This window comes from Erinaceus europaeus, chromosome 6 (genome assembly GCF_950295315.1).
Source record: "Erinaceus europaeus chromosome 6, mEriEur2.1, whole genome shotgun sequence".
Taxonomy (NCBI): domain Eukaryota; kingdom Metazoa; phylum Chordata; class Mammalia; order Eulipotyphla; family Erinaceidae; genus Erinaceus; species Erinaceus europaeus.
The window spans coordinates 5,593,431-5,620,379 of record NC_080167.1 but is presented as its reverse complement, the minus strand read 5'-3'; the positions used below and the strand labels follow the sequence as shown (position 1 = coordinate 5,620,379).

The 26,949-nt window shown below is 55.0% G+C and overlaps 2 protein-coding genes across 6 annotated transcripts in view; both read left to right on the top strand.

The window, feature by feature from the left end:
* ACADS (acyl-CoA dehydrogenase short chain) overlaps positions 1-26,949 on the top strand; it is a 379,518-nt gene that overhangs the window by 297,992 nt on the left and 54,577 nt on the right. The gene's annotated exons all lie outside the window — the stretch shown is intronic.
* On the top strand, positions 358-26,949 carry WSCD2 (WSC domain containing 2). 5 transcript variants are annotated; one of them, XM_060192945.1, is made up of 8 exons: positions 358-1,319; positions 3,989-4,103; positions 5,182-5,366; positions 14,981-15,102; positions 16,634-16,826; positions 19,865-20,029; positions 20,807-21,007; positions 25,266-26,949. In XM_060192945.1, the coding sequence occupies exons 1-8, from the start codon at positions 944-946 to the stop codon at positions 25,763-25,765; spliced, it is 1,857 nt and encodes a 618-aa protein (XP_060048928.1). In that variant the 5' UTR covers positions 358-943; the 3' UTR covers positions 25,766-26,949. The 5 variants fall into 5 exon arrangements, with proteins under 5 accessions (XP_060048928.1, XP_016044675.1, XP_060048929.1 ...); XM_016189189.2 differs by having other exon boundaries at positions 364-1,319; positions 25,189-25,663; XM_060192946.1 differs by having other exon boundaries at positions 365-1,319; positions 16,652-16,826.

Sequence of the window (26,949 nt, the reverse complement as noted above, 5' to 3'; positions counted from 1 at the left end):
CAAGTTAGTCTTGAACCCCCTGCTGGTGAACATATGAAATTGCACCAGCCTCCCTCTGGGCCCTTCACACACACACACACACACACACACACACACACACACACACACACACACACACACACACCAATATTCAAGAACATTTAGGGGCCTGACCAGGTGGTGGCAAACCCCATTAAGCACACATATAGCCAAGATCAAGGACCTGGGTTCAAGTCCCTGCTCCCACCTGCAAGATGGGTGACTCACAAGCAGCGAAGCAGGTCCGCAGGTGTCTCTCTTTACCTTTCTCTCTATCTCCCCCATCTCTTTGCATTTCTTTCTAACTTATCAAAACAAAACAGAAAGAAAAAATTGGGGAAAATGGTACCCAGGAGTGGTGGATTCATAGTGCTGGCAATGAACCTCAGCAGTAACCCTGGTGGCAGTCAAAAATAATAAAAGAAGAAGATTGTTTAGCAGACCCTTTTATGCCGTGTCTGTGCTCTTTTGCAGGCAGCAGCCCTGATCCCTGACACCTGACCGCATGGAAGCCAGCCAGCTCCTGTCCCCACGAGCTGGACACCCCAAACTCCCTGCCCAGCAGGGTGAGAGCCCAGAAACTGCCCTGGAGAGACAGGTGCAGCCCCAACAGGCAGAGGAGCCGAGGGCCGGAGAGGAGTGACCGCAGCTGCTGTGCCCTGGGAGCCCCCAGCCCCCGCCTCAGACCACTGCCCTCACCGTTTTGGGGGACTCTGGGGAAGAGGGCAAGATGTAGGCAGGTGGGGCACACTTGTGGGTGCTGCCACCTCCAACCCCACAGAGCTCCCTGCGACAAGACTGGCCCTGCCCTGGGGGTCACCCTCACAGAAGAAGCCAGAGGGAAGACCCCAGGGGTCCCCCTCCTCCAAGGGAAGCACCCCTCCCCCACATCTGGGAATGCCAGCCAGTCCGGAATGAGCCTGCTATGGCCAAGCTGTGGCTCAAGGTCCAGCGCTACTTGCGCCGGAAGCCGGTGCGTTTCTTCACCTTCCTGGCACTCTACCTGATGGCCGGGAGCCTGGTTTTCCTCCACTCGGGCTTCGGGGGCCAGCAGACCACGCCCCAGGCCCAGGCCAGTCCCCCCTCGGCCGAGGGTGCCGAGCTACCCTTCCCAGGCGACCTCCATCTGGGCCGAGGCCTCCAGGAGCCAGGAGAGGCCCCCAGCATCGGTCGCAGGCATGGGCCCTGGTTCAAGGGCAAGGATGGGGCCACTGACAGGGCCAAGCTGGGTGACTACGGCGGTGGTACCTGGAGCCGGGCCCTCAAGGGCAGGGCTGTGCGGGAGAAGGAGGAGGAGAGAGGTAAGGGGCTGGGTCCGGGGCACTTAGGGGGCCTAGGAGGTGGTACAGTGGTTGGAGCTATGGACTAGTGGTGTGAGGTCCTGAGTTCGATTCGAGCACTGAAGTGCTGCTCTGGTCTTCTCTCTCTCTCTCTCTCCCTCTCCTGTTAGCAAATCTTTAAAACACATCTTTTGGGCGCACACAGTACAGTGTACAAGGACCTGGGTTCAAGCTCCCCGTCCCCATCTGCAGGGCAGGAAGCTTCACAAGTGGTGAAGCAGGACTGTAGGTGTCTCTCTTTTCTCTCCCTCTCTAGCTCTTCCTTCTCCCTCAATCTCTCTGTCCCTATCCAAAATAAATTTAAAATGAATTTTTAGGGGCCAGATGGTGGCACACCCAATTGAACCTACACATCACAATTCACAAGGATCAGGGTTCAAGCCCTAAGGCCCTGCTGACAGTGGAGAAGCTTCACAAGCAGTGAAGCAGTGTGCAAGTGTCTCTCTCTCTCTTTCTCCCTATCTCTACCTCCCCTCCCCTCTCAATTTCTCTCTGTCTCTATCCAGAATAAATAATGTTCTAAAAAAGAAGAACCAAGCATCACATAGTTAAAGCTTTAAATATATGATAGCTTTGGTTTTTTTTTTTTCTTTCCCCTTTTTTTTATTTCTTTCTTTCCTTCTTTCATTTTTTTTTTTTTTTTACCAGAGCACTTCTCAGCTTTATGATAGTGCTGGGGACTGAACCTGAGACTTCAGAGCCTCAGGCATGCAGGTCTTTTGCAGAACCATTATGCTGCCTCCCTCCTGCATACATGGTTGGTTTCCATATACCACCATTTCATAGACGAGAACAGCAAAGCTCAGAGAGGTTATGTAACTTGCCCAAGGTCACACAGCTTGCCTTCACGTGTCTTTTTCTGTGTTTAACCATGGGCACAGAGCAAGAAGCTGGAGGACACAGGTTGTCATTATTTTTTGTTAATTTCTTTATTGGAGGATTAATGGTTTGCAATCAATAGTAAATACAATGGTTTGTATGTGTGTAACATTTCCCAGTTTTCCACATAACAATTCATCATATTCTGCCATCATATTCCAGGATCTGAACCCTCCTCCCCACCCCAGAGTCTTTGGCTTTGGTGCAATACACCAGCTCCAGTCCAAGTTCTGCTTAGTGTTTCCCTTCTGATCTTGTTTTTCAACTTCTGCCTGTGAGTGAGATCATCCCATATTCATCCTTCTGTTTCTGATTTATCTCCAAACTCCAAACTCCATCCAAGATGAGGTAAAGAAGGTGAATTCACCATTTTTAATAGCTGAGTAGTGTTCCATTGTGTCTGTAGACAACCACAGCTCACTCGGCTGCTCACGTCAGATGACTCTAAATCCCTCTTGGATGGAAGCCGCCATCTTTGCACCTCCAGCGTGTGAAGTGCTGACCCAGCTTCTTCTGCTCCTTTAACTCTGAGCCTGTTGTAGACACATCACACCAGAACAGACATTTTTTACAAATCCTTCCATTTTCATCACACTGGGGTGACGGTTTCAGCCCGAGAAAAAGAGGAATTCTCTGGCGTAGATTTTCTTTCTTTCTTTCTTTCTTTCTTTCTTTTTTGCCTCCAGGGTTATCGCTGTGGCTCGGTGCCTGCACTACAAATCCATTGCTCCTGGAAGCTATTTTTTCCCCTTTGTTGCCCTTGTTGTTATTATTGTTATTGTTGTCATTGTTATTGGATAGAACAGAGAGAAATGGAGAGAGGAGAGGAAGACAGAGAGGGGGAGAGAAAGACAGACACCTGCAGACCTGCTTCACCGCCTGTGAAGCGACTCCCCTGCAGGTGAGGAGCCAGGGGCTCGAACCGGGATCCTTACACCGGTCCTTGAGCTTTGCGCCATGTGCACTTAGCCTTCTGCGCTACCACCCAGCCCCCTAGCCTAGACTTTCTAGAATAGTCCGAGAGAGTGAGCCAAGTAGGAAGAGGACCCACAGGTGACCTCCGCTGTGTTGCATTCCTGTGGGGAGAGTGGATCCTTCAGACAGCTAGGGGAAGTGGCTGCACACCACCAACCTCTAGATTCTGCCCGGCTGCCTTAGCAAGGACCTCTGCCTCCTGCTTCGGTGTGTCCCCAGCTTGGGGACCTGCGTGCAGAGTGGCCCTCCATAGAGCCCAGGGTTTTTTTTCAATATTTATTTATTTTCCCTTTTGTTGCCCTTGTTTTTTTATTGTTGTTGTAGTTATTGTTGTTATTATTGATGTCATTGTTGTTAGATAGGACAGAGAGAAACGGAGAGAAGTGGGGAAGACAGAGAGGGGGAGAGAAAGACAGACACCTGCAGACCTGCTTCACCACCTGTGAAGCAACGCCCCTGCAAGTGGGGATCTGGGGGCTCGAACCGGAATCCTTACGCTGGTCCTTGCGCTTCGCACCACGTGCGCTTGACCTGCTGCGCCACGGCCCGACTCCCAGCCTGGGGTTTTGACCTGAACCCTGACTGCTGAAGGGTACCCCCCATACCCAGCCTGCACTGTCCTCATGAGCCGGGTTCTGCTCACACACGGAACTTCTCGATTTGTGCTTCAGATCTGAGGAAGGGATCAGCACCCAAAGGCACACAGGTGACCGACCCCACGGCCTCTGTCACCAGCCACACCTGACCTCTGCCCCTCACCCCGCTTCACCCCACAGCTAAGTATATTGGCTGCTACTTGGATGACACCCAGAGCCGGGCCCTGCGAGGCGTGTCCTTCTTCGACTATAAGAAGATGACCGTCTTCCGTTGCCAGGACAACTGTGCCGAACGGTAGGGCCTGGCATCTCCAGCGCCATGCATTCTGCACCTCCTCCTCCTTGCCAGGCCCCCAAGGGGCACGTTGTCCTTCTCAGATGGGACCTGGACAGCAGGGTGTCCGTAGCTCCGCAGCAGAAGAGCCCCTGCCCACCCCCATGTGTCTCTCAGGGAGAACACGCCTGAGCTGTGCTTTCCAGCCTAAAGAGCCCAGGACACTCTCGCTTAGATGTGCACATGATAGGAGTGACTTGCCAAGAGCAGACAAGGCCCCCAAAGCCGGGGAGCAGCCTTGCTGCCCTGGGGTGTCACAGGGTGAGTGGTGTCTGTCCCCTTGTCTCCCGGGACCCCTGTGAATGAGTGGAGGCCTCTGACCTGCTTCTCCCCTCCCCTAACTTCCCACCCCAACTCTGGGCCCTAGGAGAATTCAGCTGTGTGGCCTGGCTAGGAACAGGCAAGAAGAAGACAGGGGTGCCAGAGGCATGGGGTGGGCTTGACCCAGGGCTCCCTGGGAATCCACAGTGACGTGGTCAGCTAGCCTCCCGCTGGCTCTGCGTCAAGTGACCAGTGTCCCGAGACGCCCCAGCAGGCCCCCTGCCCCTCCCCCCCTCCATGCCCACCCTACAGTCCCCACCCCAAACCTTTGCTGTCTGTTTACAGCATGGCCCGCCTAGAGCCCTTTTTAGGAAAGGATTCCACGGCTGTGGAAAAACACAAGCTGGATTTTTCTATTGGTTTCGGGGAAGGAATTTTGTACTTGGCAGGATCGGCCACTCCATCTTGGCCCAGTTCCTCTCGGGGACCTGGGTGGGGAGTGAGGTGGGGAGGGGTTTCCTGGAATAAAAGGGGTTCATGGCTCTAGGCAGGGAGGAACGAGGAAGTGGGGTGACGGGGACACGGGCTCTAAACTACATGCACGTATGTGTGACAGACAAGCATTATGGGAAAACCTGCCCAGGGCGGTGGGGACAAGGGACAGGGTTCTTCTGGGTGGGTGGGCATGGGGGAGGGTCAGACCCTGGGGAGTGGGGCAAGTAGGCAGTCCCCACCCTGTCCAGGCCCCCCTGTGCCCCTGACCGCAGCGTCTCCCCAGGGGCTACCTGTATGCGGGGCTCGAGTTCGGCGCGGAGTGCTACTGTGGCCACAAGATCCAGGCGCCCAACGCCAGCGAGGCCGAGTGCGACATGGCCTGCAAGGGCGAGCGCGGCGGCATGTGCGGCGGTGCCAACCGCCTCTCGGTCTACCGGCTGCAGCTGGCCCAGGAGTCCACCCGCAGGTGTACGTGAGTCTGCCCCTCTCTGCCCTGGCCTCCCTTCCCTCCTGTCTGTCTGTCCTGCACCTCCCAGGGCTCCCAGGCCTTTACAGACCCTTCCACAGCCATCTGTGGCCTCTACTCAGAATGGCCCCTCTCTCTGCATCTCCTCCTGCTCCCCACCCTCCACCTCAGCAAAGTGAATGAGACCCTGCCTCAGCTCCTGGCTTCTCCTGGACTTTCATATTTTTCTCTTTCTTTCTTTCTTTCTTTCTTGCTTTCTTTCTTTCTTTTTTTTTTAAGAGATTTTCCTTTGAAGGGTCAGGAGATGGCTGACGCGGTAGAGTTTAAGCCCCAGCACCACATGCAAACTCCATGGACGGTCATCGATACTGTGATCTCTCAACCTCTCTTAAAAAAAAAAAAAAAAAGGAATATAACAGATCCAAGAAACCGCCTGGCATCCCATAGCGCTGTAGATAAAACAATGACATTTTTGTATTTCTCACATTTTCTTTATTTTCACCAGGATTATCCCTGAGGCTTGGTGCTGCCACTATGAATCTATGAATCCACTGCTCTCAGCAGCCATTTTTTTCCTTTTATTTATTTTTTCTTTTTCCAATTTTTTATTGGATAAAATACAGTGGGATTGAGAGAGGAGGGGGACATAGAGAGGGAGAGAGACACAGAGACACCCGCAGACCTCCCTGCAGGTGGGCCGCCAGGGGCTTGAACCCGGGTCCTTGCACACAGTGATGTGTGTGCTTAGCCAAGTGTGCCACCACCCAGTCTTATTCCTCACTTATTTTATGAGTGAGGCGGAGAGGGAGCCAGCAAGAGAAGCATAACAAAGGGCAGAGAATGCTTTTAAAGAAAGGTTTATGAATTTCTTAGCACGAGAAAGCGGGAGAAGGGGAAAGAAAACTACAGCATCTCTCTGGCACCTGTGACGTTGGGGAGCAAACTCCGGTCCTCACACTCGAGAGCCTGGTGCTCCGGTGGCTGCACCGCCTTCTAAAACACCCAACAAAGGATGTTTTCAAGGGCAGGGAGATTGTGCAGAAACAGCTCACAGGAATTGCACGTGATGGGTACCCGCTGCAAGCCATCGCCACCAGTAGCCAGAGCTGAGCAGTGCTCTGGTCAAGAAAAATGACAACAGGAACAAAACACAAGGTGGCTCTTAGTCCTATGAAAAGACCTCCTAGTGGTTTCCTTTTTTCTTTTTCTTTTCTTTCTTTCTTTCTTTCTTTCTTTCTTTCTTTCTTTCTTTCTTATTTATTTATTTATTTTTGGTACCAGAGTTATCATTGGGGCTTGGTGCCTGCACTGCAAGTCCACCACTCTTGTGGCTTTTTTTTTTCCTGTCTTTTCTTTCTTTGTGTGTGTGTGTGTTGATTTGATAGGATAGAGAGAAATTAAAAGGGGAGGAGGAGACAGAGAGTAAGAGAGAGAGAGACCTGCAGACCTGCTTCACTGCTTATGAAGCATCCCTCGTGCAGGTGAGGCGTGGGTGCCCAGCCTCAAGACCTAGTGGTCTTTACAGAGCTGGTGCTTGGGATCTCTCCGGCACAGTCCAGAGGAAGGAGTGGGCAGAAAGCCACGTGCCTTCCCTGACCCTTCCCAGGCTCACCGTGCCAGTGACTTCAGAGAGCTTGCTGGGGTGCAGATGGTATGTCCCAGGGCAGGACAGGGCAGGGCGGGCAGAGTGAGCTTCTACCTGTCCTGGGGACTACACTTGGAATAGTGAGGCCCAGGTCTCTCCATGCAAATGCCTTTGCTTGTCAATACTCACTGTGGGCCTGCCAGGTGCCCTGTTTCTCGAAGCCCCTGTGTGCCAGCCTCGCTCTGCAAGGGGGGAGGGGGCACTCTAGGGGCTGCCAGCCAGCAGGTATCTACAAACAGCCAGGCCATCACCCCCATTTCAACCCGGGTCTGGAGGCAGAGCTGGCTGTGAGATTGAGCTGGAGAAGGTTCTGGTGTGGCCGTCAGCAGAACAAGGCCAATGTCAGCTGACATGACTATCAGTATCTACATCATTGTGATGGCAACTTGGACCCTATGAAGGGTCCTGGAGGACAAGGATGAGCCAGGTGACAAGGGTCAGGCCTGTTGTCGCTCGCCTGACTGACTAGGCTGCTTTTTGTTCCTGTTCAGAGAGGCTAACCAATCCAAACATTCTCTCTCCTACGCAGACACACACTATTGTGATCCCCACTGGGTATGAATAATAATGCTTTTGTACACCATCAAAAGGTCTTTCAATCAGCTGATATGCACGAGTCTCAACACAGAGGCATTCTGTTTCAACAGGGGGCGGTTTCTTTGCTTTGTTTTATTTTTTGACTGTGGCAGGGGCTAATGGCCTGCAGTTAGTGCAGTTGTTGGTGCATGTGTAAAATTTCTCAGTTTTCTGCAAAACACTCCCACCCTCTTGGTGAGGAGCCTCGGTCCTCCTTCACCATCACACACCAAGGCCTGAACCCGCCCCCCCCCCCCCGCCCTTTAATTTGATGCAAGACACCGAACCCAGTCCAAGTTCTGCTTTGTGTTTCCCTTTTCTGCTCTTATTTCTCGATTTCTGTCCAGGAGTGACATCATCCAATATTCATCCTTCTCTTTCTGGCTGATCTCACTTAAGTGAGTTACACTTTATCCAAGATGAGGTGAAGAAGGTGACTTCATCATTCAATGAGGGGAGGGCTGTTTTTCTTTTTTATTTATTTTCTCTTTTGTTGCCCTTGTTTTATTGTTGTGGTTATTATTGTTGTTATTGATGTCGTCATTGTTGGATAGGACAGACAGAAATGGAGAGAGGAGGGGAAGACAGAGAGAGGGAGAGAAAGACAGACACCTGCAGACCTGCTTCACTGCTTGTGAAGCGACTCCCCTGCAGGTGGGGAGCTGGGGGCTCGAACCGGGATCCTTATACCAGTCCTTGCTCTTGGCGCCACGTGGGAGGGCTGTTTTTTCACCCCCTTGTGGTAACCCCTAAAGTGTGAGAGGGTGACCGGGCTGAGTTTGGCAGTGCTCTCGGCCTTGCCCACAGCTGCCAAATAGCAGAGTCACACCAGATGACTGTTCTATGCCATCTGAGCAAGGGCTCTTGGCATCTGTGTCCAGGAGTGGGGAGCATGTCTCTCCCCTCTGAGTGTGAATCCTGTCGGTCCCTCATGGGCGCTCTGAGTGGTGGCGGCTCAGGCCTGGGGACTCAGGCACATTCAGCCGCAGATTCCAGAGGCAAGTCACCTCGAGGCTCCGGGGACTTCCATGAGAGTGCAGGTGGCTCAGACAAAGAGGCAGGTGGTCAGCCATGTGTCACTCTGGGACTCCTGGTGGGCTTTCAGATGGTAGCAGCACCTGGGAGGGAGCCCAGGGACCATTTACAGCAGGGCATGGAGGGGTGAGGAGAGGGAAAGCAGAGTCCCTGCCCTCAGGGAGCCACTATGCTGTGCAGAGACAGACCCACGACTGGTGTAGGGGACTGCAAGGCTGTTTGCAGGGGCTGAAGGGTGTACCCTGCAGCCAGGTCTTGCTCGAAGGAGACACCTGGGTGATGGGGAAGAACTGTGCAGTCCAGCTGTGGGCAAGTTCACAGAAGTTCTGTGCCAGAAGCCTGCTCCCTGCACATGTTCTGAGCTTACAGCTTTAGAGACTGGGGCTCAGAGAGCAGAAGGGGTTCAGGGGAACAGCCCTGCGTCTGGGACTCTCCCACTAGGGTTTCAGCTGGACCACAGGGTTTTGCCTGGTGCAGAAGAGGGGACCACGGGGAGGGAGAGGAGCCTGGGTCACAGCAGCCTGGGGGGCTCAGAAGCTGACAGGCCGGTGGGCTCTTCACAAGTCCCTTCTGGGGTGGGGGGGAGGCTGTGGGGAGGCCGGGGATCTCAGTCTTTGACTCCCAGTTGGTATGCTCATGCCACACAATGCTGTAGAAACCCTAACTTGTGTGTTGGGTTCAAGACCCAGCAGCCCCACTCTTCTGAGGGACTTTGTTTGTTGAGTCTGTCCTAACTCCCTCCTCTGCTGAGCCCTGCTCCTCCCCCCCAAAAACCTCGGGTTTGTCCCTGAGGCCGAGGGACTCTTAGTCATCTTGAGGCTCAAAGGAGGCATGTAGTCTCCTCAGCTCTACTCTGACCAGGCATCTGCCTTGTACAGGGGGCCCAGCCTGCCTGTATGGGGGCAGTGGGACGCTGGCCGGTCACCAGGGCATTCTCAGTCTGGCCCTGCACGACTCCTCTTCCCTGTAACAGAGCCCCTCGTGCAGAGACTCTCTGCCCTCCTTACAGACAAGCTGAGAAATGGACTTCCTCCTTGCTCGGATCCCATTTTCATAGCCGTTTGCTAACCGTGTCTGCAAGTCTAACTCTCCTCCCAGGGGGCAGAGTCCTGCCAGTGATTCGAGAACATTAGGGCTTGCTAGAATGCTGGGAAATCTTTCCACCTTCCTGGAAGATTCTTGCAAGATTTGCATGGCTGGGCTCATCAGAACTGCAGTGCACCCACACAGGTGGGCCCTGGTACCCAGCGTCCTCTCCTGCCCCCGAGACCTGGTGTCTGAGGCCAGTCTGTGCAGAGCTTCCTACTTCCATGTTTTGTTTTTTATCCTTTTCTCCCCTAAGGGCAAGAACTGTGAAGCTTGCGTTATCCTTGGCTAGAACAAACACGACTGGGCGGTGGTGAACCTAGTCAAGCACACATATTACCAAGCGCAAGGAACCGGGTTCGAGCCCCTCGGCTCCCCACTTGCGGGGTGTGGGGGGGAAGCTTCACAAGCAGTGAAGCAGGTCTGCAGGTGGCTCTCACCCTCTCTCTATCTCCCCTTCCTCTTTCAATTTCTCTCTGTCCTATCCAATAAAAATCATTAAAAAAAAAAAAAAGGAGAAAATGGCCACAGGGAACAGTGGATTCAGAGTGCCAGCAACACTGGCGACAGAAAAAAGAAAGAATGAGAGAAAAGAAAAAAACAAACCAACAAGCCAACCTTGCCTTGTACCTCTCAATGCACTGCTGCTAGTGTAGCCACTTTGTTTCTCCAGCTTGGAGAGTCCTGCCCACCGCCAGCACTTTAAGCTCTAGGGGTCTCCATTCTCAGCCCCTCTGCTGAGATGGCTCTAGGAAGTCAGAGCGCTGGAGTGGAGCATGGCTGGCCTCTGCGCACACCCCGGAGCCCATCCTTTCCCTTGATAGACAACCGGGCTCCCTGAACTCGGTGGCTCCCACAATCCCTCCTGAGTGCTGTGAAGGGCTCAGGAGAGGCCATCTGGGCGTTGTTTCTTCTCCTGCCAGGAGCCTGGGCTTCACGCAGGGAGCTTCTGGCAACGGTGCAGCTTTTGGAGGGAGGCGCCTCAGCTCCCTCGCTGCTTTGCCAGGGGTTCTAACTAAGCCACTCATTCTCTCGGAGGTTTAGGTGCCTTACCAGTTAAAAAAAAAAGGGAAGCATTGCAGCCGTGACCCCCAAGTACGGTACAGTCGGGAAAGTCTGTAACACAGTCTGGAGGCTGCAGTGATGATCCTCAATTCTTCTGGAATGAAAAGCCCCCCGTTCACTCTGCAGCACCCAGTTCAAGCCACTGGAATCTCCAGCAGGCCCAGAAGCCTTTGGTGATGCCTAAAAATAGCAGGGTTGAATTTTGCTTGGAAAGTCTGAGCGCTTTGTGTGACTCAGCCTCTCTGAGTCTAGGTAGCCCTCGGCAGCTCCTGCCTTCCCCTGCACCACCTAATTACCCAGGAGGTGGTGGCCTCTTTCAAACCCAGGAGAACTCTTCCCCGCCTGCCTTTTAGCCCTCGCCTGAGGGACATTTGCCATGCTTTCTGTGAAGCCCCAGAACAAAGAGATGAGAGGACTTCTCACAGGCCTGCAGCTGGTTCTGGCTTCTGCCCCCAGCAAAGGGAGTTGATGAGCAGTGGCTCTGTGCCCCTCTGCCTAGCAACCCCCCCCACCCCAGCTACTGGGGTCAGGAATCCCATCACCTCACCCCAGTGGGCTTGGGCGTGGAGAGCTGATGTGGGAGAATCTGGGGCTTTGGGTACCTTCTGTGGGGCCTGCAAGGGCTCCTGGGAAATTCCAGTGGCTGCCATGGGGTCTCCAGGGAGAAATGGGCAGCCTTCCCCTGTCCTTGAGTGGGGGGAAGGTACTGACAAAGGGTTGAAAGGCTAACTGGGACTTTTCCAGCTTTTGTTCCCCCCATGTGAGTTCCTCATGGAGTCTCTAGGAAGAATTACAAGAAAAGGGATAGGTAGCAGTGTAATGGTTCTGCAAACAGACTCTCATGCCTGAGGCTCCAAAGTCCCAGGTTCAATCCCCCACACCACCATAAAACAGAGCAGAGCAGGGCTCTGGTTGAAAAAAAAAAAAAAAAAAAAAAACGGGGGGGGGTGGTATTTAAGGAGATAGCATAATGATTATGCAAAAGACTCTCATGCCTGACACCTGAAGGTCCCAAGTTCAATTCCCAGAACCACCATAAGCCAGAGCTGAGCAGGACTCTTGTAAAAAAAAAGAATTACAAGGCAACACCTATCACAGGTCTGCAATGCAAAAATCTTCCTTTATTAAGTTATGAGGCAGAAATTAAATAGAAGCGAAATTAGAGAGTTAGTTCAGCTCAGGGGATAGGACCTGAGGGCCCTGGGCAGATTCCCCAAAGAAAAGGCCTCTCCGTGTGAACGCCCCCTCATTTTAAACGTGACACACTCATCATCCCCGGGCCAGCCACCTGTTGGCCAGCTGGAAGCTTCAGGTGTGGCCACCCCACCCAGACTCCTCCCACAGTGGGCATCCTTTGTGCTCAAGTCCCCAAGCTCCCGTTTCGCACGCGCTCATGCAGTACCCTTGTGGCCCGGCCCGCATGTCCCCTGTGAGCACACCCCGACAGCAGAGTCTGTGCTCTCCAAAGCTCTTCCCATTTTTTTTTCCTGGCCTCAACAGTATGACATCCGATCAGATTGGGGCCAACGCCCAACTCTGCACCCCTCCAGCCCCTCAAGCACCCCTCCTGTCAGGGTGGCCTGGAGCAGTGATCAGGCCGTGTTGGATCTCGGGTAAATTCTGGAAAACGGGATCATAGTTATCTTCAGGGGTGACGGCAGTCCTGACCTCTGGGACACTCAGGTCCTGGGGCCACTCTGGTTACCGTCATGGCGGGTCCAGTCGCTGTGGGCTGTGAAGGGTGGTGGCCTCAGTCCCCTGAGAAGTGTCCCCTCCCAGCATAGGAGAAGCTCAGAGACCCGGGGTGCTGTCAGCCGGGTTCCCCGGAGACAAAGATGTGAAGCCAGGACAGTCTGTCCCTCCCTGGGGCAGAGTCCTGGGTGCCCACAGTGGGTCGAGTGCCAGCCTCCGCAGCGGTGAGCGGCCGGGCCTCCCTCATGAGGCACCCACCATGCCCATGAGAGATCCACCTGCCCCTCACACACCCCACACTCCCATTGACCTAGGAAGGGGGCACCCTGGAGGAGTCGTCAGCCCAGGCCTGGCCAAAGCCCCCTCGTGAGGACTTCCACCCAACAGCACAGGGGAGCACAGAGGACCCCCACTATAGATGGGGAAACTGAGGCTCCTGCCCAAGTGCTCTCCTAAACCCTCACCTGGCTCAGACTCAGTAGGACCCCGCCCCCTGCCCCAGGGAAGGAGGACATCATTCAGAGTTCCCTCTTGGGGCCGTGTAGGGAAGGTCTGGCAGCCAAGCTTCTGCTCCTCTTGCGTTTTCTTTTCTTTCTTTCTTTTTTTTAAATTTCTTTATTGGAGGATTAATGTTTTACATCTGACAGTAAATACAATAGTTTGTACATGCACAACATTTCTCAGTTTTCCACATAACAATACAACCCCCACTAAGTCCTCTGCCATCCTGTTCCAGGACCTGCCAGGGTCTTTTACTTTGGTGCAAGACACCAACTCGTTTTCAACAGAGAGCAGAGGGCATGTTTCACCGCCAACAGGGAGAATCAGGTGGCCCACTTTACAGATGGGGGACATGCGGGGTGAGGGGTCTATAGTCGCCATCTCCACTCAGCTCACACCACCCCAGCTTGGAGGGCAGCATGCTGGGAGGAAGGCTCTCCAGTGCACCCCCAGACCCCTCTGTGCCTCTATAGGCATCCTCCCAGAAGCAGAAAGGGCAGGACTGTGGGGAGACACCTTTTCCGGCAGGCTGGGGTCAGTTTCCAAGTCTGTTCCCTCCTCAACTCTTCTCCGCTACCAACACTCACATCACCGGTTCTCCCACTCGCAGCCCCTTTCCTGTCCCCTCCTGGGACTCTGAGGCCTCTGGGAGGTTCCCCGTGCTGGGTTCAGGGCACTGCTCAGCCCTCCCTGCAGCTGGGAAGGCCAGGAGCTCCCTGACAGGTGCTCAGATGGCAAAGGGAGATTAGTCTCTGCAGAGCCGGGCTGACCACCTTCCTTTCTCCTCCCACCCCGTCCCCCCACAGTCTAGCCGCCTGACCCAGGCAGGTACAGGGCGTCAGGTGCCAGGATGGGGGGTCAGTTCCTCCCCCGTCTTTCCTGTGGAGTTTAAGGGCAGCTGCAAGGAAGCAGCAGGGTCCAGAGATGCTGCCTGCCCTCACCCAGTCCTCAGGGCTCGGCATGTCACAGCTCCACCTGGACACTGAGGCCTCCCAGTGCCCCCCCCCCCCCAGAGCAGAGGACATTTGCCAGGGCTGAGGCGGGGAGGGCAGAGCTCTCCTGTGACAGGGAAAGGAGAGATTGCTAGACAGGAGATGCAAAGCTGGGTCTCGAACTCGCGTCTCCTGGTTGCCGGTCTTCTGCCCCTTGCAGGGGACGTCTGTCATTCCAGCAAAGAAAGCACTGTGGCCTTCTGGGGGGGGGGGGGTGGTGTTCTAGACAACCCCCCTCCCAGCCTTCTTCAGAAGCAGACACCAGCTGGGGGTCTCAGAAGGCACTCAGTGTGGGCATGTGAGCCCCCAGGACCCCGGATACGCCACCAGCTGACGCCAGGGCTCCACAAGGCTGCATGTGTAAACAGACCCACCCAGTTTCAGGCAGGTAGCAAACGCCACCGTTGTGAGAGCGCCCTTAGCATCCGGTCACGAGGATGAGGACGGCCTCACTGTCACTGTCAGCATGAGCTTGGGGCGGGGGAGTAGGAGAGTCCTGACTCTGAGGCTCTGGAAAGCAGGGGGCCTCCCTAAACCTTGATCCCTCCTCTGTATCACGGAGTCAGCCACAGCCTTGACGGCAGATGGCTGCTGTGGAGCTTAAACGGATCTGTATTGCTGGGGGCTCAGCAAAGTCGAGGGGGGAGAGGGAGAGAGAGAGAGACCGACCAACCAACCCACCGACCGACCAACCCTTTATTTCAAGGGAGCAAGGCCAGCCATCTAGTCCTGGGAGCTATCGGCCAAGCTGGCGTCTGACGGAGTGGGTCCATGGTGTCCAGCGTCCCTGTCCCCTCTCCCATGCTCCTGTCCTATGTCCCTTGAGCCTGGCTCTGCCCTACTCCAGTATCCATGCTGTGTCCTGTGAGTGCCCCCTGGCCTTCCCAAGGTGACTGGTGGACTCAGGGGCAGAACCGTCCTGAGCAGTCTCACACCTCCGCCCTGCCGCCCTCTGCTTGTGGGGAACTCAAGCTTCCTGCCTCCCCACCTGATACCCGTGTCCCCCCCTCCCATGGCTCTCCAGACGGCAGCGCCATCTTCCGAGGCTGCTTCCGCCGGCCCGACAACCTCTCCCTGGCCTTGCCCGTGACCGTGGCCATGCCCAACATGTCTGTGGACAAGTGTGTGGACCTGTGCACGGAGAAGGTGAGCCAGGGGCCGGCTGGGCGAGGGGGGGTGTGCGGCTGCAGGGGCCGCAGGAGTGTTGGGCAGCTCTCTCCCAGGCCTCCCGGCTACAGGAAAGCCAGCCTTTCCCATAGCGTGGGCCCCTTGTCACTCACACAGGTGAGGGCTTATTGTAGGGGGCACCGGACCCTCAGACAGCTGGGGAGGTGGCTCAGCGGTGGAACACAGGACTTGCGTGCATGAGGCCCCAGGTTCAGCCCCTAGTACCTTTCCCTCCCCCACCTCCTGCAAATTAAGCTTGGAAATAATAATAATAATGCTATTTGGCAGTTTCCTTCCAAGTGCTCCAGGAGAAAACTCCCTTCATCTTCCACTCATGTCCCTGTTTGCAGGAGAAATGGATACCCCCCCTCCCAATATCCCAGCATCCTGGCAGACACCGTAGCCAGCCAGAATGTGGCCAGGCTGTCTCACGTCCAGTGTTTGATGTTGTAGGCTGGCACCGCACCTGAGTGTCACTTGTCCCCAAGGACTTCCTGTGTAGGTGACACAAAGCTTTCTTTGACATTTAAGTTTCAGGAGCAGAGTCCAGGGCCCTCGAGGAGAGGAGGGGGCCAGTGTTGCCACACACGTGACTCAGGAGTGAGCTTGTCCCCCAACACAATGGTGGGGGGTGTTGGTGCTTTGGTGTCTCTGCCTTTCCTGAGTTTTATTGCCACCAGGCTATTGCTGGGGCTCAGGGCCTGCACAGTGAGCCTACTATCAGCATTTTTTTTCCTTTTTATTTTCTTCTTCTATTTTTATTAGATAAGACAGAGAGACATTGAAAGGGGAGGGGGAGATAAGGAGAAAAAAAGAGAGACCTACAGACCTCTTCACTGCTCATGAAGTTTCCCTGCAGGTGGGGAGTGGGGGCTCGAACCTGGATCTTTATGCATGGTAACATCTGCCCATCCGCCTTTCTGCTTCTCTTTATTTATCTCTCCCTTTTTATCTGAAAAAGTCAGGCCTGAGTGGTGAAGCTCTGGCAATAATTCAGAGAGAGAAAGAGGCTGAGTTGCTGTAAAGAACAGGACAGTAACCGTGGAAGAAGCTGGTTCTGTTCTTCTGCCTGGTTTGGGGGCTGATCTCCAGTGTGTATCCCAACACCAAATCACACCCCTTAAGTCATTTTTATTACTTTCATCTAAATAGATCTGGAGAAATGACAGCATACAGATGGAACGAAACTACAAAAAGTAGGGCTTATGGGGGGGCTGCTGGGTAGTGGCATCCGGTAAAGCAGGTCTGTTGGTGTCTCTCTATCTCTCTCCCACTCTGTCTCCCCTTTCCCCTCTCAACTTCTCTCTGTCCAATCAAATAAAATAGGAAAAAAAAAAAAAAAAGGCTGCCAGGAATGGTGGATTCGTAGTGCTGACACCAAGCCCCAGTGATAACCCTGGAAGGGGGAAAAAAAAAGGGTCTTACCAGTGAGGTCCACCCCTCACCTTTGATGAGCTGGGGAGCAAGCCAGCCGGGTGGGTGGGACGGCAGGCCCTGCTCCCCCGCTCAGGACTCCCACCCCTCCCAGGAGTACCCGCTGGCGGCCCTGGGGGGCACCGCCTGCCACTGTGGCTTCCCCACCACGCGCTTCCCCCTGCACGAGCGTGAGGATGAGCAGCTCTGTGCCCACAAGTGCGGCGCCGAGGAGTTCGAGAGCTGCGGGACCCCCAGCTACTTCATCGTCTACCAGACGCAGGTCCAAGGTGAGCCCCCACCCCAGAACAACGGCTCCCCAGTGCCTCCCTCCCAGGGTGCCCTGCCAGCTTTTAGGTGCCAGGGGCACCTGTGTCCCCCATCCTGAGGCCCCCTCCTGGAGTGGAGGCAGTGGTTGGGGGGTGAGGTCTTCGACACCGGCTCAGAGTCTGACACAGGGCCAGCACCTCCCCCTTCTGGGCCTCAGTTTCTCCATCTGTCTGAGAAGTTGTAGCTTGGTGACTTTCCACGGTCCATCCAGCTGTCAGATTCTGTGAACTCAAACAGCTCCAAATGCTTCTCCTCCTTCGTCCACCTCACTTTTTCCACTTCTTTCTTCTTTACGGGGCTAGAAAGCCCACATATTGTTTATTTCCTCTCCCATCTCTTGGGACAATCAGACTGTTGTGCTGAGGAGGAGGAGGAAGAGGAGGAGGAAGGAAAGGTGGAAGGAGAGGAGGAGGATGGGAGAGGTGGTGGAGATCATAGTGGCTATGGTGGCAGAGGTGATGGTGGTGACAATGAAGGTGGTGGAGGTGAGGGTGAAGGTGGTGGAGGTGACAGTGGAGATGGTAGTGGAGGTGATAATGGAGGCAGTGGAGACAATGGTAGTGAAGATGGAGGTGGATGGTGGTCATGGAGGAGGTGATGGAGGAGATGATGGAGGAGGTGATGGAGGAGGTGATGGTCAAGCTTGCATGTTACCAAATGCAAGGATCCCGGTTCGAGCCCCCGGCTCCCCACCTGCAGGGGGGTCGCTTCAATTGCAGTGAAGCAGATCTGCAGGTGTCTATCTTTCTCTCCCTTTCTCGATCTCCCCATCCTCTCTCAATTTCTCTCAGTCTTATTGAATAAAATTAGAAGAGAGAGAGAGAGAGAATAAGAGAGAGAGAGAGAGAATGAGAGACACCTGCAGCCCTGCTTCTCCACTCATGAAGCTTCTCCCTGGCAGGTGAGGAACCAGGGCTTGAACCCCTGGTCTTTGCACATTATACCATGTTCACCCAACCAGGTGTGCCCAGCCCCACTAACTGATTCTTTCTTAAAATCTTTTCTGGGAGTTGGGTGGTAGCGCAGCGGGTTAAGTACATGTGACGCAAAGCACAAGGACCGGTGTAAGGATCCCGGTTCGAGACCCCAGCTCCCCACTTGTAGGGGAGTCATTTCACAGGTGGTGAAGCAGGTCTGCAGGTGTCTATCTTTCTCTCCCCCTCTCTGTCTTCTCCTCCTCTCTCCATTTCTCTCTGTCCTATCTAACAACAATGACATGAATAGCAACAATAACTACAACAACAATAAAAAAAAACTAAGGCAACAAAAGGGAAAATAAATAAATATTAAAATTTTTTTTTAAAAAAAAAACCTTATTTAAAGGGGCCGGGCAGTGGTGTACTTGGTTAACACATATAGTATGAAACATAAGGACCCAGGTTCAAGGCCCTGGCTCCCCACCTGCAGGGGGGTCGCTTCACAAGCGGTGGAGCAGGTCTGCAGGTGTCTCTTTTTCTCCCTCTCTATCTGCCCCTCTTTTCTCAATCTCTGTCCTATCCAACACAATGGGGAAAAATGGCCACCAGGAGCACTGGATTTGTAGTGCTGGCACAACCCTGGAGACAAAAAAATATATATTTTATTTATGACAGGAAGAGAAAGAGAACCAGAGCATCACTGTGGTACATGTGCTGCCAGGGACTGACTTCAGGACCTCACACTTGAGAGTCCAGTACTTTATCCACTGCACCAATTCCCAGGCCACTCAATTGCTTTTGTAAAATTCAAAACACCTCCTCTTCCCTCCCCGTGGGTCCTAGTCTCCCCGGCAGTATTTGAGTGGAGGATTCTGTTTCCACGAGACACTGAGAGACCAAACCAACACACATTTTACTATGAAATGATCTGAAACCTTCAGAATGAATGTGTGTGTGGGGGGGAAATACCTGGGAAGAACGACGTAGTGAACACACTCATCTAGCCGCACACACCACAGAGAGCTCACTGTGCTGCCGGCCGGGCCTCCCCTCCCTTCACCCCCTGCGGCCTTATTTCTCTTGCGGGTTCTGAAGTAAATTGCGGACATCGCACTGTGGTGTGCGTGTCGTTAATCACACTTAGCTATTCGCGTATGTTTTCAGTAGCTCCCAGGGAGAGTGAACGGTACAGGTTTTAGACGTGGCACTCAATGACAGCAGGACCGTCCACACCCCTGTGATAAGACGTCACACAAGTCCAGAAAGTTCTGCGTGGAGGTGCCCCAGTGCAGCACGTCCCCATGAGCCCCCACTCTCTCAGTCTCCTGTGTTTGTGGCCAAGGCTAAGACTTGGCTTATTTCTTCCAAATCTGTTGTCCTGAAAGGATGCACAGCACTTGGCTTGGCTAGAAAAGAGCGTCGAGTCCCTGGCAGGGGGGGGGGGTGACAGTCCCCTAAGAGCCCCCGTCCCCTGGGCTGCACGGCCTGGGAGACATCTCTGCTTGTACATGCAGGTCCCTGTTCAGGCTCCACTTGCCAGGCTAGCTTCTCAAGCGGGAGCCAGACGACCAGGGACTCATGGCTGAGCTGGGAACGCAGTTCAGTCTTTATTGATGAGCAGGAATGCAGTGCAATCAATCTATTCTCTCTTCATTAGAAAATCCTGTCCTTTATATCTCCTGAGGTGGAAGTGTCAGGTCGGAAGAGGAAATACGTAGGATAGGGGGAGGGGAGAAGGGAAAAAAGTGCTCGAACCAGTGTGGATTAAATGGTGGAAGACAGGATGGGACTAGGAGAGGGGGTGGAGTGGAAAAAGAGCATGAACCAGTGGAGATTAAACCAATGCGGGTCTCAAACAAAACAACGATTATGTAAATAGACCACAGTGTTAAGCAGTGCAAGCGAACCTAACCTCATGATCAAAACAGAAGGGGTCTTAGAAGCAGAATTAGAAGCAGACGAACATGTACAGAGGAACAGACCAAGGCCGGGGAGGGCGTGTTGTGTGCAGGCCGGTGTGGCGGGGAGGGGGACGGCCAGGCCTTACCCCTGCCCGGCCTTCCGGTGCCCTGTCCTTGCAGACAACCGCTGCATGGACAGACGCTTCCTCCCGGCCAAGTCCCAGCAGCTCATTGCCCTGGCCAGCTTTCCGGGTGCCGGTAACACGTGGGCACGTCACCTCATCGAGCTGGCCACTGGCTTCTACACTGGCAGCTACTACTTCGACGGCTCTCTGTACAACAAAGGTGTGGAGGCGGCAGCAGGAGATGGGGGGGTGGAGGGCGGGGGCGAGCACCCACTGTGTGCTGCTCGGCAAATCGAGTTTGTCTAGACCTACATGTGCAGGCACCTTCCCTTACAGCCCACAAATATCCCCTGAGCTTCTAGAAAGGGACAGCGGGTCAGCTGGGGGTGGGCACAGCACCTACTATGTGCTACTCTTGTTTCTTGAGGCCTACTATGTGCCTGGATCCTTCCCTTACAGCCCATAAGCATGCCCGGAACATCCAGGTAGGGATAGCTGGGCTGAGGGACACACACACCTACTGTGTGCTGCTATGCAAGTCATGTGTGTTTGTTGAGACCTACTATGTGCTCGGCATCTTCCCTTATAAACATTCCCCGAGCCTCAAGGCCCAATCAAGGGGCAGTTATCAAGCACCTACTCCCACCCTCGCCCCCCTCCGCCAGCTGAAATAAGGCTCAGCCAGCCATGCCCACCATCAGTGGGTGGAAATATGGGTGCCCCCAAAAGAGGATCCTCCCCAAGACCTCAGTGCCATGCATCGAGGGCCTCTCCATCTCCCCACCTCCCTCTCCATGTCGGGATTCATTCTGGCAACCGCATCCTCCCCCAGCTCCCCGCACATAGTAGGTGCTCAATGAACACGAGAGGCCAAGAATGAGTGAGCAGAGGAGGGGCAGGGTAAGGATTTCTGGGGTGACCCAGAAGGAGGTGGGGGTGAGCTGATGGTCTCCCTTGGGTCACCTGCTGCCCACCCACCCCCGCCCGCCATGCGAAGGGTTCAAAGGTGAGCGGGACCACTGGCGCAGCGGGAGGACCATCTGCATCAAGACGCACGAGAGCGGCCAGAAGGAGATCGAGGCCTTCGACGCGGCCATCCTGCTCATCCGCAACCCCTACAAGGCGCTCATGGCCGAGTTCAACCGCAAGTACGGCGGCCACATCGGCTTCGCGGCGCATGCACACTGGAAGGGCAAAGGTACGGGGCGGGGCGGGGGGAGAGGAAGGAGGAGGGGGGCTGTCGGGGGAGGGGGCGGTTCACGTGACTTCGCATCCCACCCCCGCCCGCCCGCCCCCCCCGCGTGTAGTGGCGAAGACCTGGGTTCAAATCCCAGCCCCTCTGCTTCCTGCCGAGGCCTCCTCTTCTCCCTGAACTGACAAGGTCCCCCTTAGACAGCGGGGTGGGGGGGCGCACCTGTCGATGTTATGGGTCACTGCCAGAGCTTCCCCACTCCAGGCAGACTTTTTCCGGAAAGAAAGTTAACGACAGAACGCATTGCAGTGCACAAGGGACCCAGGTTCAAGCCCCCGGCCCCCACCTATCTTTTCCTTCCCTATCAATTTCTCTGTCTCTATTCAAAAGGAATGCATAAAGGTGTATTTTTAAAAAGAAAGAAGAAGGGGGTCGGGTGGTAGTGCAGCGGGTTAAGCGCAGGTGGCGCAAAGCTCAAGGACCTGCGTGAGGATCCCGGTTCGAGCCCCCGGCTCCCCACCTGCAGGGGAGTCGCTTCACAGGCAGTGAAGCAGGTCTGCAGGTGTCTGTCTTTCTCTCCCCCTCTCTGTCTTCCCCTCCTCTCTCCATTTCTCTCTATCCTATCCAACAACGATGACATCAATAACAACAGCAATAATAACTACAACAACAATAAAAACAACAAGGGCAACAAAAAGGAAATAAATAAATATCAAAAAAAATCTTTGAAAAAGAGGCAGGCTTCAGCGTCCCACCAGCCTGGTCCTCTCCTTGACACCGGTGTCCAGTCCTAGTGGACACCTGCATAGGAGACCCTCCCTTGGGGCCCTGCACCAGCAGCATCAGGATCCCTTGGGAATTTTTTTTTAATGCTGATTCCCAGGCCCCATGCCGGACACTCCAGGGCCGAGCCCGGCAACCTGTATGTCAGCACCCCCACTGCTCTTTCTCCAGTTGAAGAAACACAATCAAAGCTCTTGCAAGCCCTTGCTCCCCACTTTTGGTTCCAGCACGTTAATTTTACAGCCTCCCTGGAGTGGCTCCAAAGCTAAGTTTTATGGGCTGTGATAACACCAGGTGAATCGTCCAGGCTCCATTTAATGAAACCGAGACGGTGCCTCAAGTTTCCCTGGGGACAAAGGACAGTGGGCTGCATCCCTGCCCCCATCCATGAGACACTAGGGCGAGGGACCCTTGGGAGACCATTCTGATGGCCCAGCTGGTACAGACCGGTGCAGGGCTGCAGGGACCAGCTGGCCAAGGAGCAGGCGCCATGGCGCAGTGATGCTTGGGGACCACCCTGAGGACCCAGGGTGACAGGGGCTGGGACATAGCTCACTTGGTAGTGTGCTCATGCACCTCCCCAAGCAGGAGGCCCTGAGTGGGAGCCCTGGCACCGCATGGGAAGCCTCTGACGGCTTGGGGAGGAGCTTCATGGACAGTGGAGCAGTGCTGTGGCATCTCTCCCTCACACTCCTCTCGGTCTCTTCTCTCTCTGTCCCCCTGAAACAAAGAATGACAAACACTAAGGTCAGTAAGTAGCTCACCCCATAGAGTACACACTTAGCCATGTTTGAGGGTCCAGGTTCGAACCCCAAGCCTCACATGGGAATCACACACACACACACACACACACACACACACACACACACACACACGGGAATCTTCACGAGTGACAGAGTGGCATTGTGGTGTCTCTCCTTGTCTCTGCCTCTCTGTGTCTCAACCTTTATAGAGAAAGAGAAAATGGAGGGAGTCCACTAGGACTGATGAATCCCATAGATGCAAAACACCCCAAAAGCAAAAATAAATAAAATGGTAGAAAACAGGTCAGGGAGGCTTCTCAGGGGCGGCGTCACTCATACCCTTGGTTCATTTCCGATGTTGAGGAGGGAGAGCTGTGACCACAACCAGCATTTCCCAAGCCCCTCCTGTGCCCCAGCCCACCACCCCCCCCCAGCGTGTGTGGAAGACATCCCCTTCCTCTGCACAGCTTGTCTGGGGCACAGGCCTCCGATGGAGAAACTGAGGCTCAAGGAGAGCAGCTAATGCCTCCAAGGGTACACGCAGCTGCTGTGAAGAGGAGCTGGTCCCGGAACCTGGACAGCCAGGCTGCAGAGCCCCCGTCCCTCAGTGGCTAGGGACGGGGTCAAAAAGGCCAGTCGTTATGGAGGGAGGAGAGATGGGGATCCACCCCTGGTGAGGGGTTTAGCAGATGCAATTCTACACCAGAACCACCTCCTCCACCCGGGGATGGGACCCCTGCTCTGCCCTTTCTTGTGAACTTTGCAACGGGTCACAGGTGCAGACTTCTCTGATACGGGCAAGACCCCTGACTTGCTGAGGGGGGCAGTGTCCCAGGAGGCCCCATCCTAGGACATCTGAGGCTGTGGAGGGGCATTATGGGGGGGTCCTTCCTTTGCCTTGAGGGTCACCCTTCCCCAGAGATGACCCACAGTAGGCGAGCCCAGTAGATGAGCAGGGCTGGAGCTCTGTCTCCTGCCACCCGCCTTCTGCCCTGGGAGGTGACAGCTGTCTCCAAGCTCAGGGATGCTCTGAGGTGACTCAGGAATGAGGAACTTCTTTATTTGTTTATTTTTTATTGCCACTGGGGCTTGGTGCCGGCACTATGAATCTGCTGCTCCCAGTGGCCATTTTTTCCTTTTCCCATTTTGTTTGATAAGACAGAGAGAAATTGAGAGGGCGGAGGAGAGAAAGATATCTGCAGACCTGCCTTCTCCACTGCTTGTGAAGCATCCCTCCTGCAGGTGGAGAGTGAGGCCTTGAACCCAGGTCCTTGAGCCTGGTAGTGTGTGCACTCAACCCCGTATGCCACTGCCCAGCCCCTGGAACTTCTTTTTAAAAACAAATAAAGCAGACTTGGCACACGCTGGCTTTCCCTAATAGCTCAGATACATCTGGTCTTAGCCCATTATAACAGTATGGGCCCAATTAACTAGGTAGGTTGTAAATAATCTATTTTAAGGATAGAAAAAAAAAAAAAGCCCTGTCACCAGCATAAATATTTCTCAGCCAAGCATTCCGGTGAGGACAGGAACCTAGTCACCAATTCCTGTGCATTTGCCAAACGAAGGCATGTCCTCCGTCCTCTGCCGCATCTCAGTTTAGAGCTGAGAATTCCAGTTGAGACCAGTGGCCGCTTACAGAGGCCCTGGGGAAGGGAAGTTGTGGGGGGGAGGCATGTACTCTGCCTCCCGGACCTACTTGGAAACTCACCGACTCCTGTTCGAGAAACAAAATCAGGGGACGGGGAGATGACTCGTCCTAAGGGTCCGTGTGCACTTTCTCTTGCGTGAGGACCTGCGTCCGAGCCCCTGGTTGCCACATGAGAGCCCCGTGCCCCTGTAGGGAATTGACACAAGCAGTGGAGCAAAGAAGTGCTATGGTGGCTGTCCTACTCTTTCTAAAAAAATAAGCCTGAGAAAACATTAGAACCATGTAGGCAGAGCCCAGCCATGGCCCTGGTGGCAAACAAACATGAAGTAGAATAAGGGGCCAACAAGATAGCTCACCTGGGTAGGAGTCTCCTGGTGCCATCCATGATGCTTCTAAGTGATGCCAGGGCTCGAACCCAGGGCCTTATGCACAGCAAGAGGCCTGCTTAACCCTAACCCTGTCTGTGCATTAAAATCCAGTGGGCCTGTGCCCCGCACAGTGTAGGTCCCATGCCAGAGGACTGACACCCATAGAGAGATGAGAAGTTTTTTTTTTCTCTTTTCTTTCTTTTCTCTTTCTTTCTTTCTTTTTTTTTTTGCCACCAGGGTTTTATTGTTGGGACTCAGTGCCTGCACTGTGAATCCACCTCTCTCAGCAGCCATATTTGTTTCTATTTTTATTGAAAAGACAGAGAAAAACTGAAAGGGGAGGAGGTGATAGGGAGAGAGATAGAGAGAGAGAGAGACCTGCAGGCCTGCTTCGCTACTGTGAAGCATCCCCCCTGCAGGTGGGGAGTGGGGTCTCGAACCCAAGTCCTTGGTAGCATGTTGGTTCAGCCAGGTGCACTAGCCACCCCCCACCCCACCAAGGGATTACCAGGAGTCCTCGAGGTGGTGAGGTGGTGCAGCGGGAAGAGCCCGGGACTTGCAGACCTGAGGCTCCCAGTTGGATGCCTGGGCGCCACTTGGAAGCTGACCCCTGACCCCTGGCCCCCGGCCCCGACCCCGCAGAGTGGCCCGAGTTCGTGCGGAACTACGCGCCCTGGTGGGCCACGCACACGCTGGACTGGCTGCGCTTCGGCCGCAAGGTGCTGGTGGTGCACTTCGAGGACCTGCGGCGGGACCTGTTCGCGCAGCTCGGCCGCATGGTGGCGCTGCTGGGCGTGGCGGCGCGGGAGGACCGGCTGCTGTGCGTGGAGAGCCAGAAGGACGGCAACTTCAAGCGCTCGGGGCTGCGCAAGCTGGAGTTCGACCCCTACACGGCCGACATGCAGCGCAGCATCGCCGCCTACATCCGCACGGTGGACGCCGCCCTGCGCCGCCGCAACCTCACCGGCCTGCCCGACGACTACTTCCCCAGATGACCTCTCCCCCCCGGGGGGGGGCCCATCCCGGGCAGACCCTGCCCCCACCACCACCAGGGCGGACACTCCCACCCCCACCCCAGGGTGGGACCCCCCCCAGGGCACGGGGACCCCTCTCTGTCCCCAAGGCCCCACCCCAGCTCTCTGGGTGTCCCTGTGCTTCCAGGAGCCAGGTGAGGGGTTACCCCCTGCAGGAATGGGGGGGCCTGTGGCGCCAGGGCTAACGGGGTTCATGGACAAAACCAGCCCCAGAGCCCCCTCTCCCTCTCCCTCCAGGCACCCAGATTCCCCAGGACCCTTCTGTTTGAGTGAAGAAGACTGGGGGGGACAGGCCTGTAGTGCTGGTGGTCTGCGGGGCGCCCCTATCCCAAACCCTCTCTCTCCCCCCATGTGACTTGAGGGTCCCAGCGCTCCTGGGGGCATCCACTGTCACTCCCCTCTTTGGGGGGCTTCATGCCTCATGCAAAATCTGAGTCAATTGGAGCTCCCCCCCAAAAAAAAAAAAAATCATAACCTCTGCATGGTAGGGTCTAGCCTGCTCACCTTACATTGCCCTCTGACCCCTGCAGGGGTGAGTGGGAGTGGGGGGCTCTGGTCTCCAAGTGAGAGAGTGAGCATGCCCGAGGGGGGGCGCCCCAGGACCTCCCCAGACCACCAGTACCCCCCCATCCTAGCCCATCAGCCACTGCCCTGGGGCCCTTGAAGGAACAGGTGTTGGGGTGTGTGTCCCCCACAAACGCTGCTTTCCTGCTGCCGGGACATAAACCAAAGGATCCCAGACCCCACCCCACCCTCGTCTCAGCACGACCCCACCCTCGTCTCAGCACGGCCCCCCCCAGGATGCCAACGCCACCCCCTCTCTCCTCCTGCCCCAGCCTGAGCTCACCCCCCACCCCTAGAGATGTGAAAGCCATAGTTCACAGCTCTTTGCCCTTCCCTGCGGAGCACGCCCCCAGAACTGTCCTCGGGAAGCCGCGGGGAACAGGGAAAGGCCGGGGCCCCCACGGCCACAGGACTCTGGGATGTCGAGGCAAAGAGATTTATTTTTCTAAAAGGAATATGACTGATACATTCCGCCCCTTGGGACCTGGGCTGCACAGAGACACAGACAAGGTGCCTGGGGCTCTCTCGCTGGGTCCCCTCAGCCCAGGACTGGCGGTGTCCCGGGGCTCAGCCAGGGGGCTCTGAATGTATTTTGTACCGTGTTTCTCTCCCCCACCACCCCAGGCAAATTTCTAGTCTTCCTTGGGGAAGCAATGGAGGGCCTGGCCTCCCCTCCGAGTAGAGGTTCTCTCTCTTTCAGCCCAAGACCTGGGTCAGTTCTCTGCTGGTGGTCAGCTCTGGCCATGAGCCTCCGTCTGAAGATTCCTCAGGTCAACCCAGCATTAAAAGCAAGTTTTGTTGATAA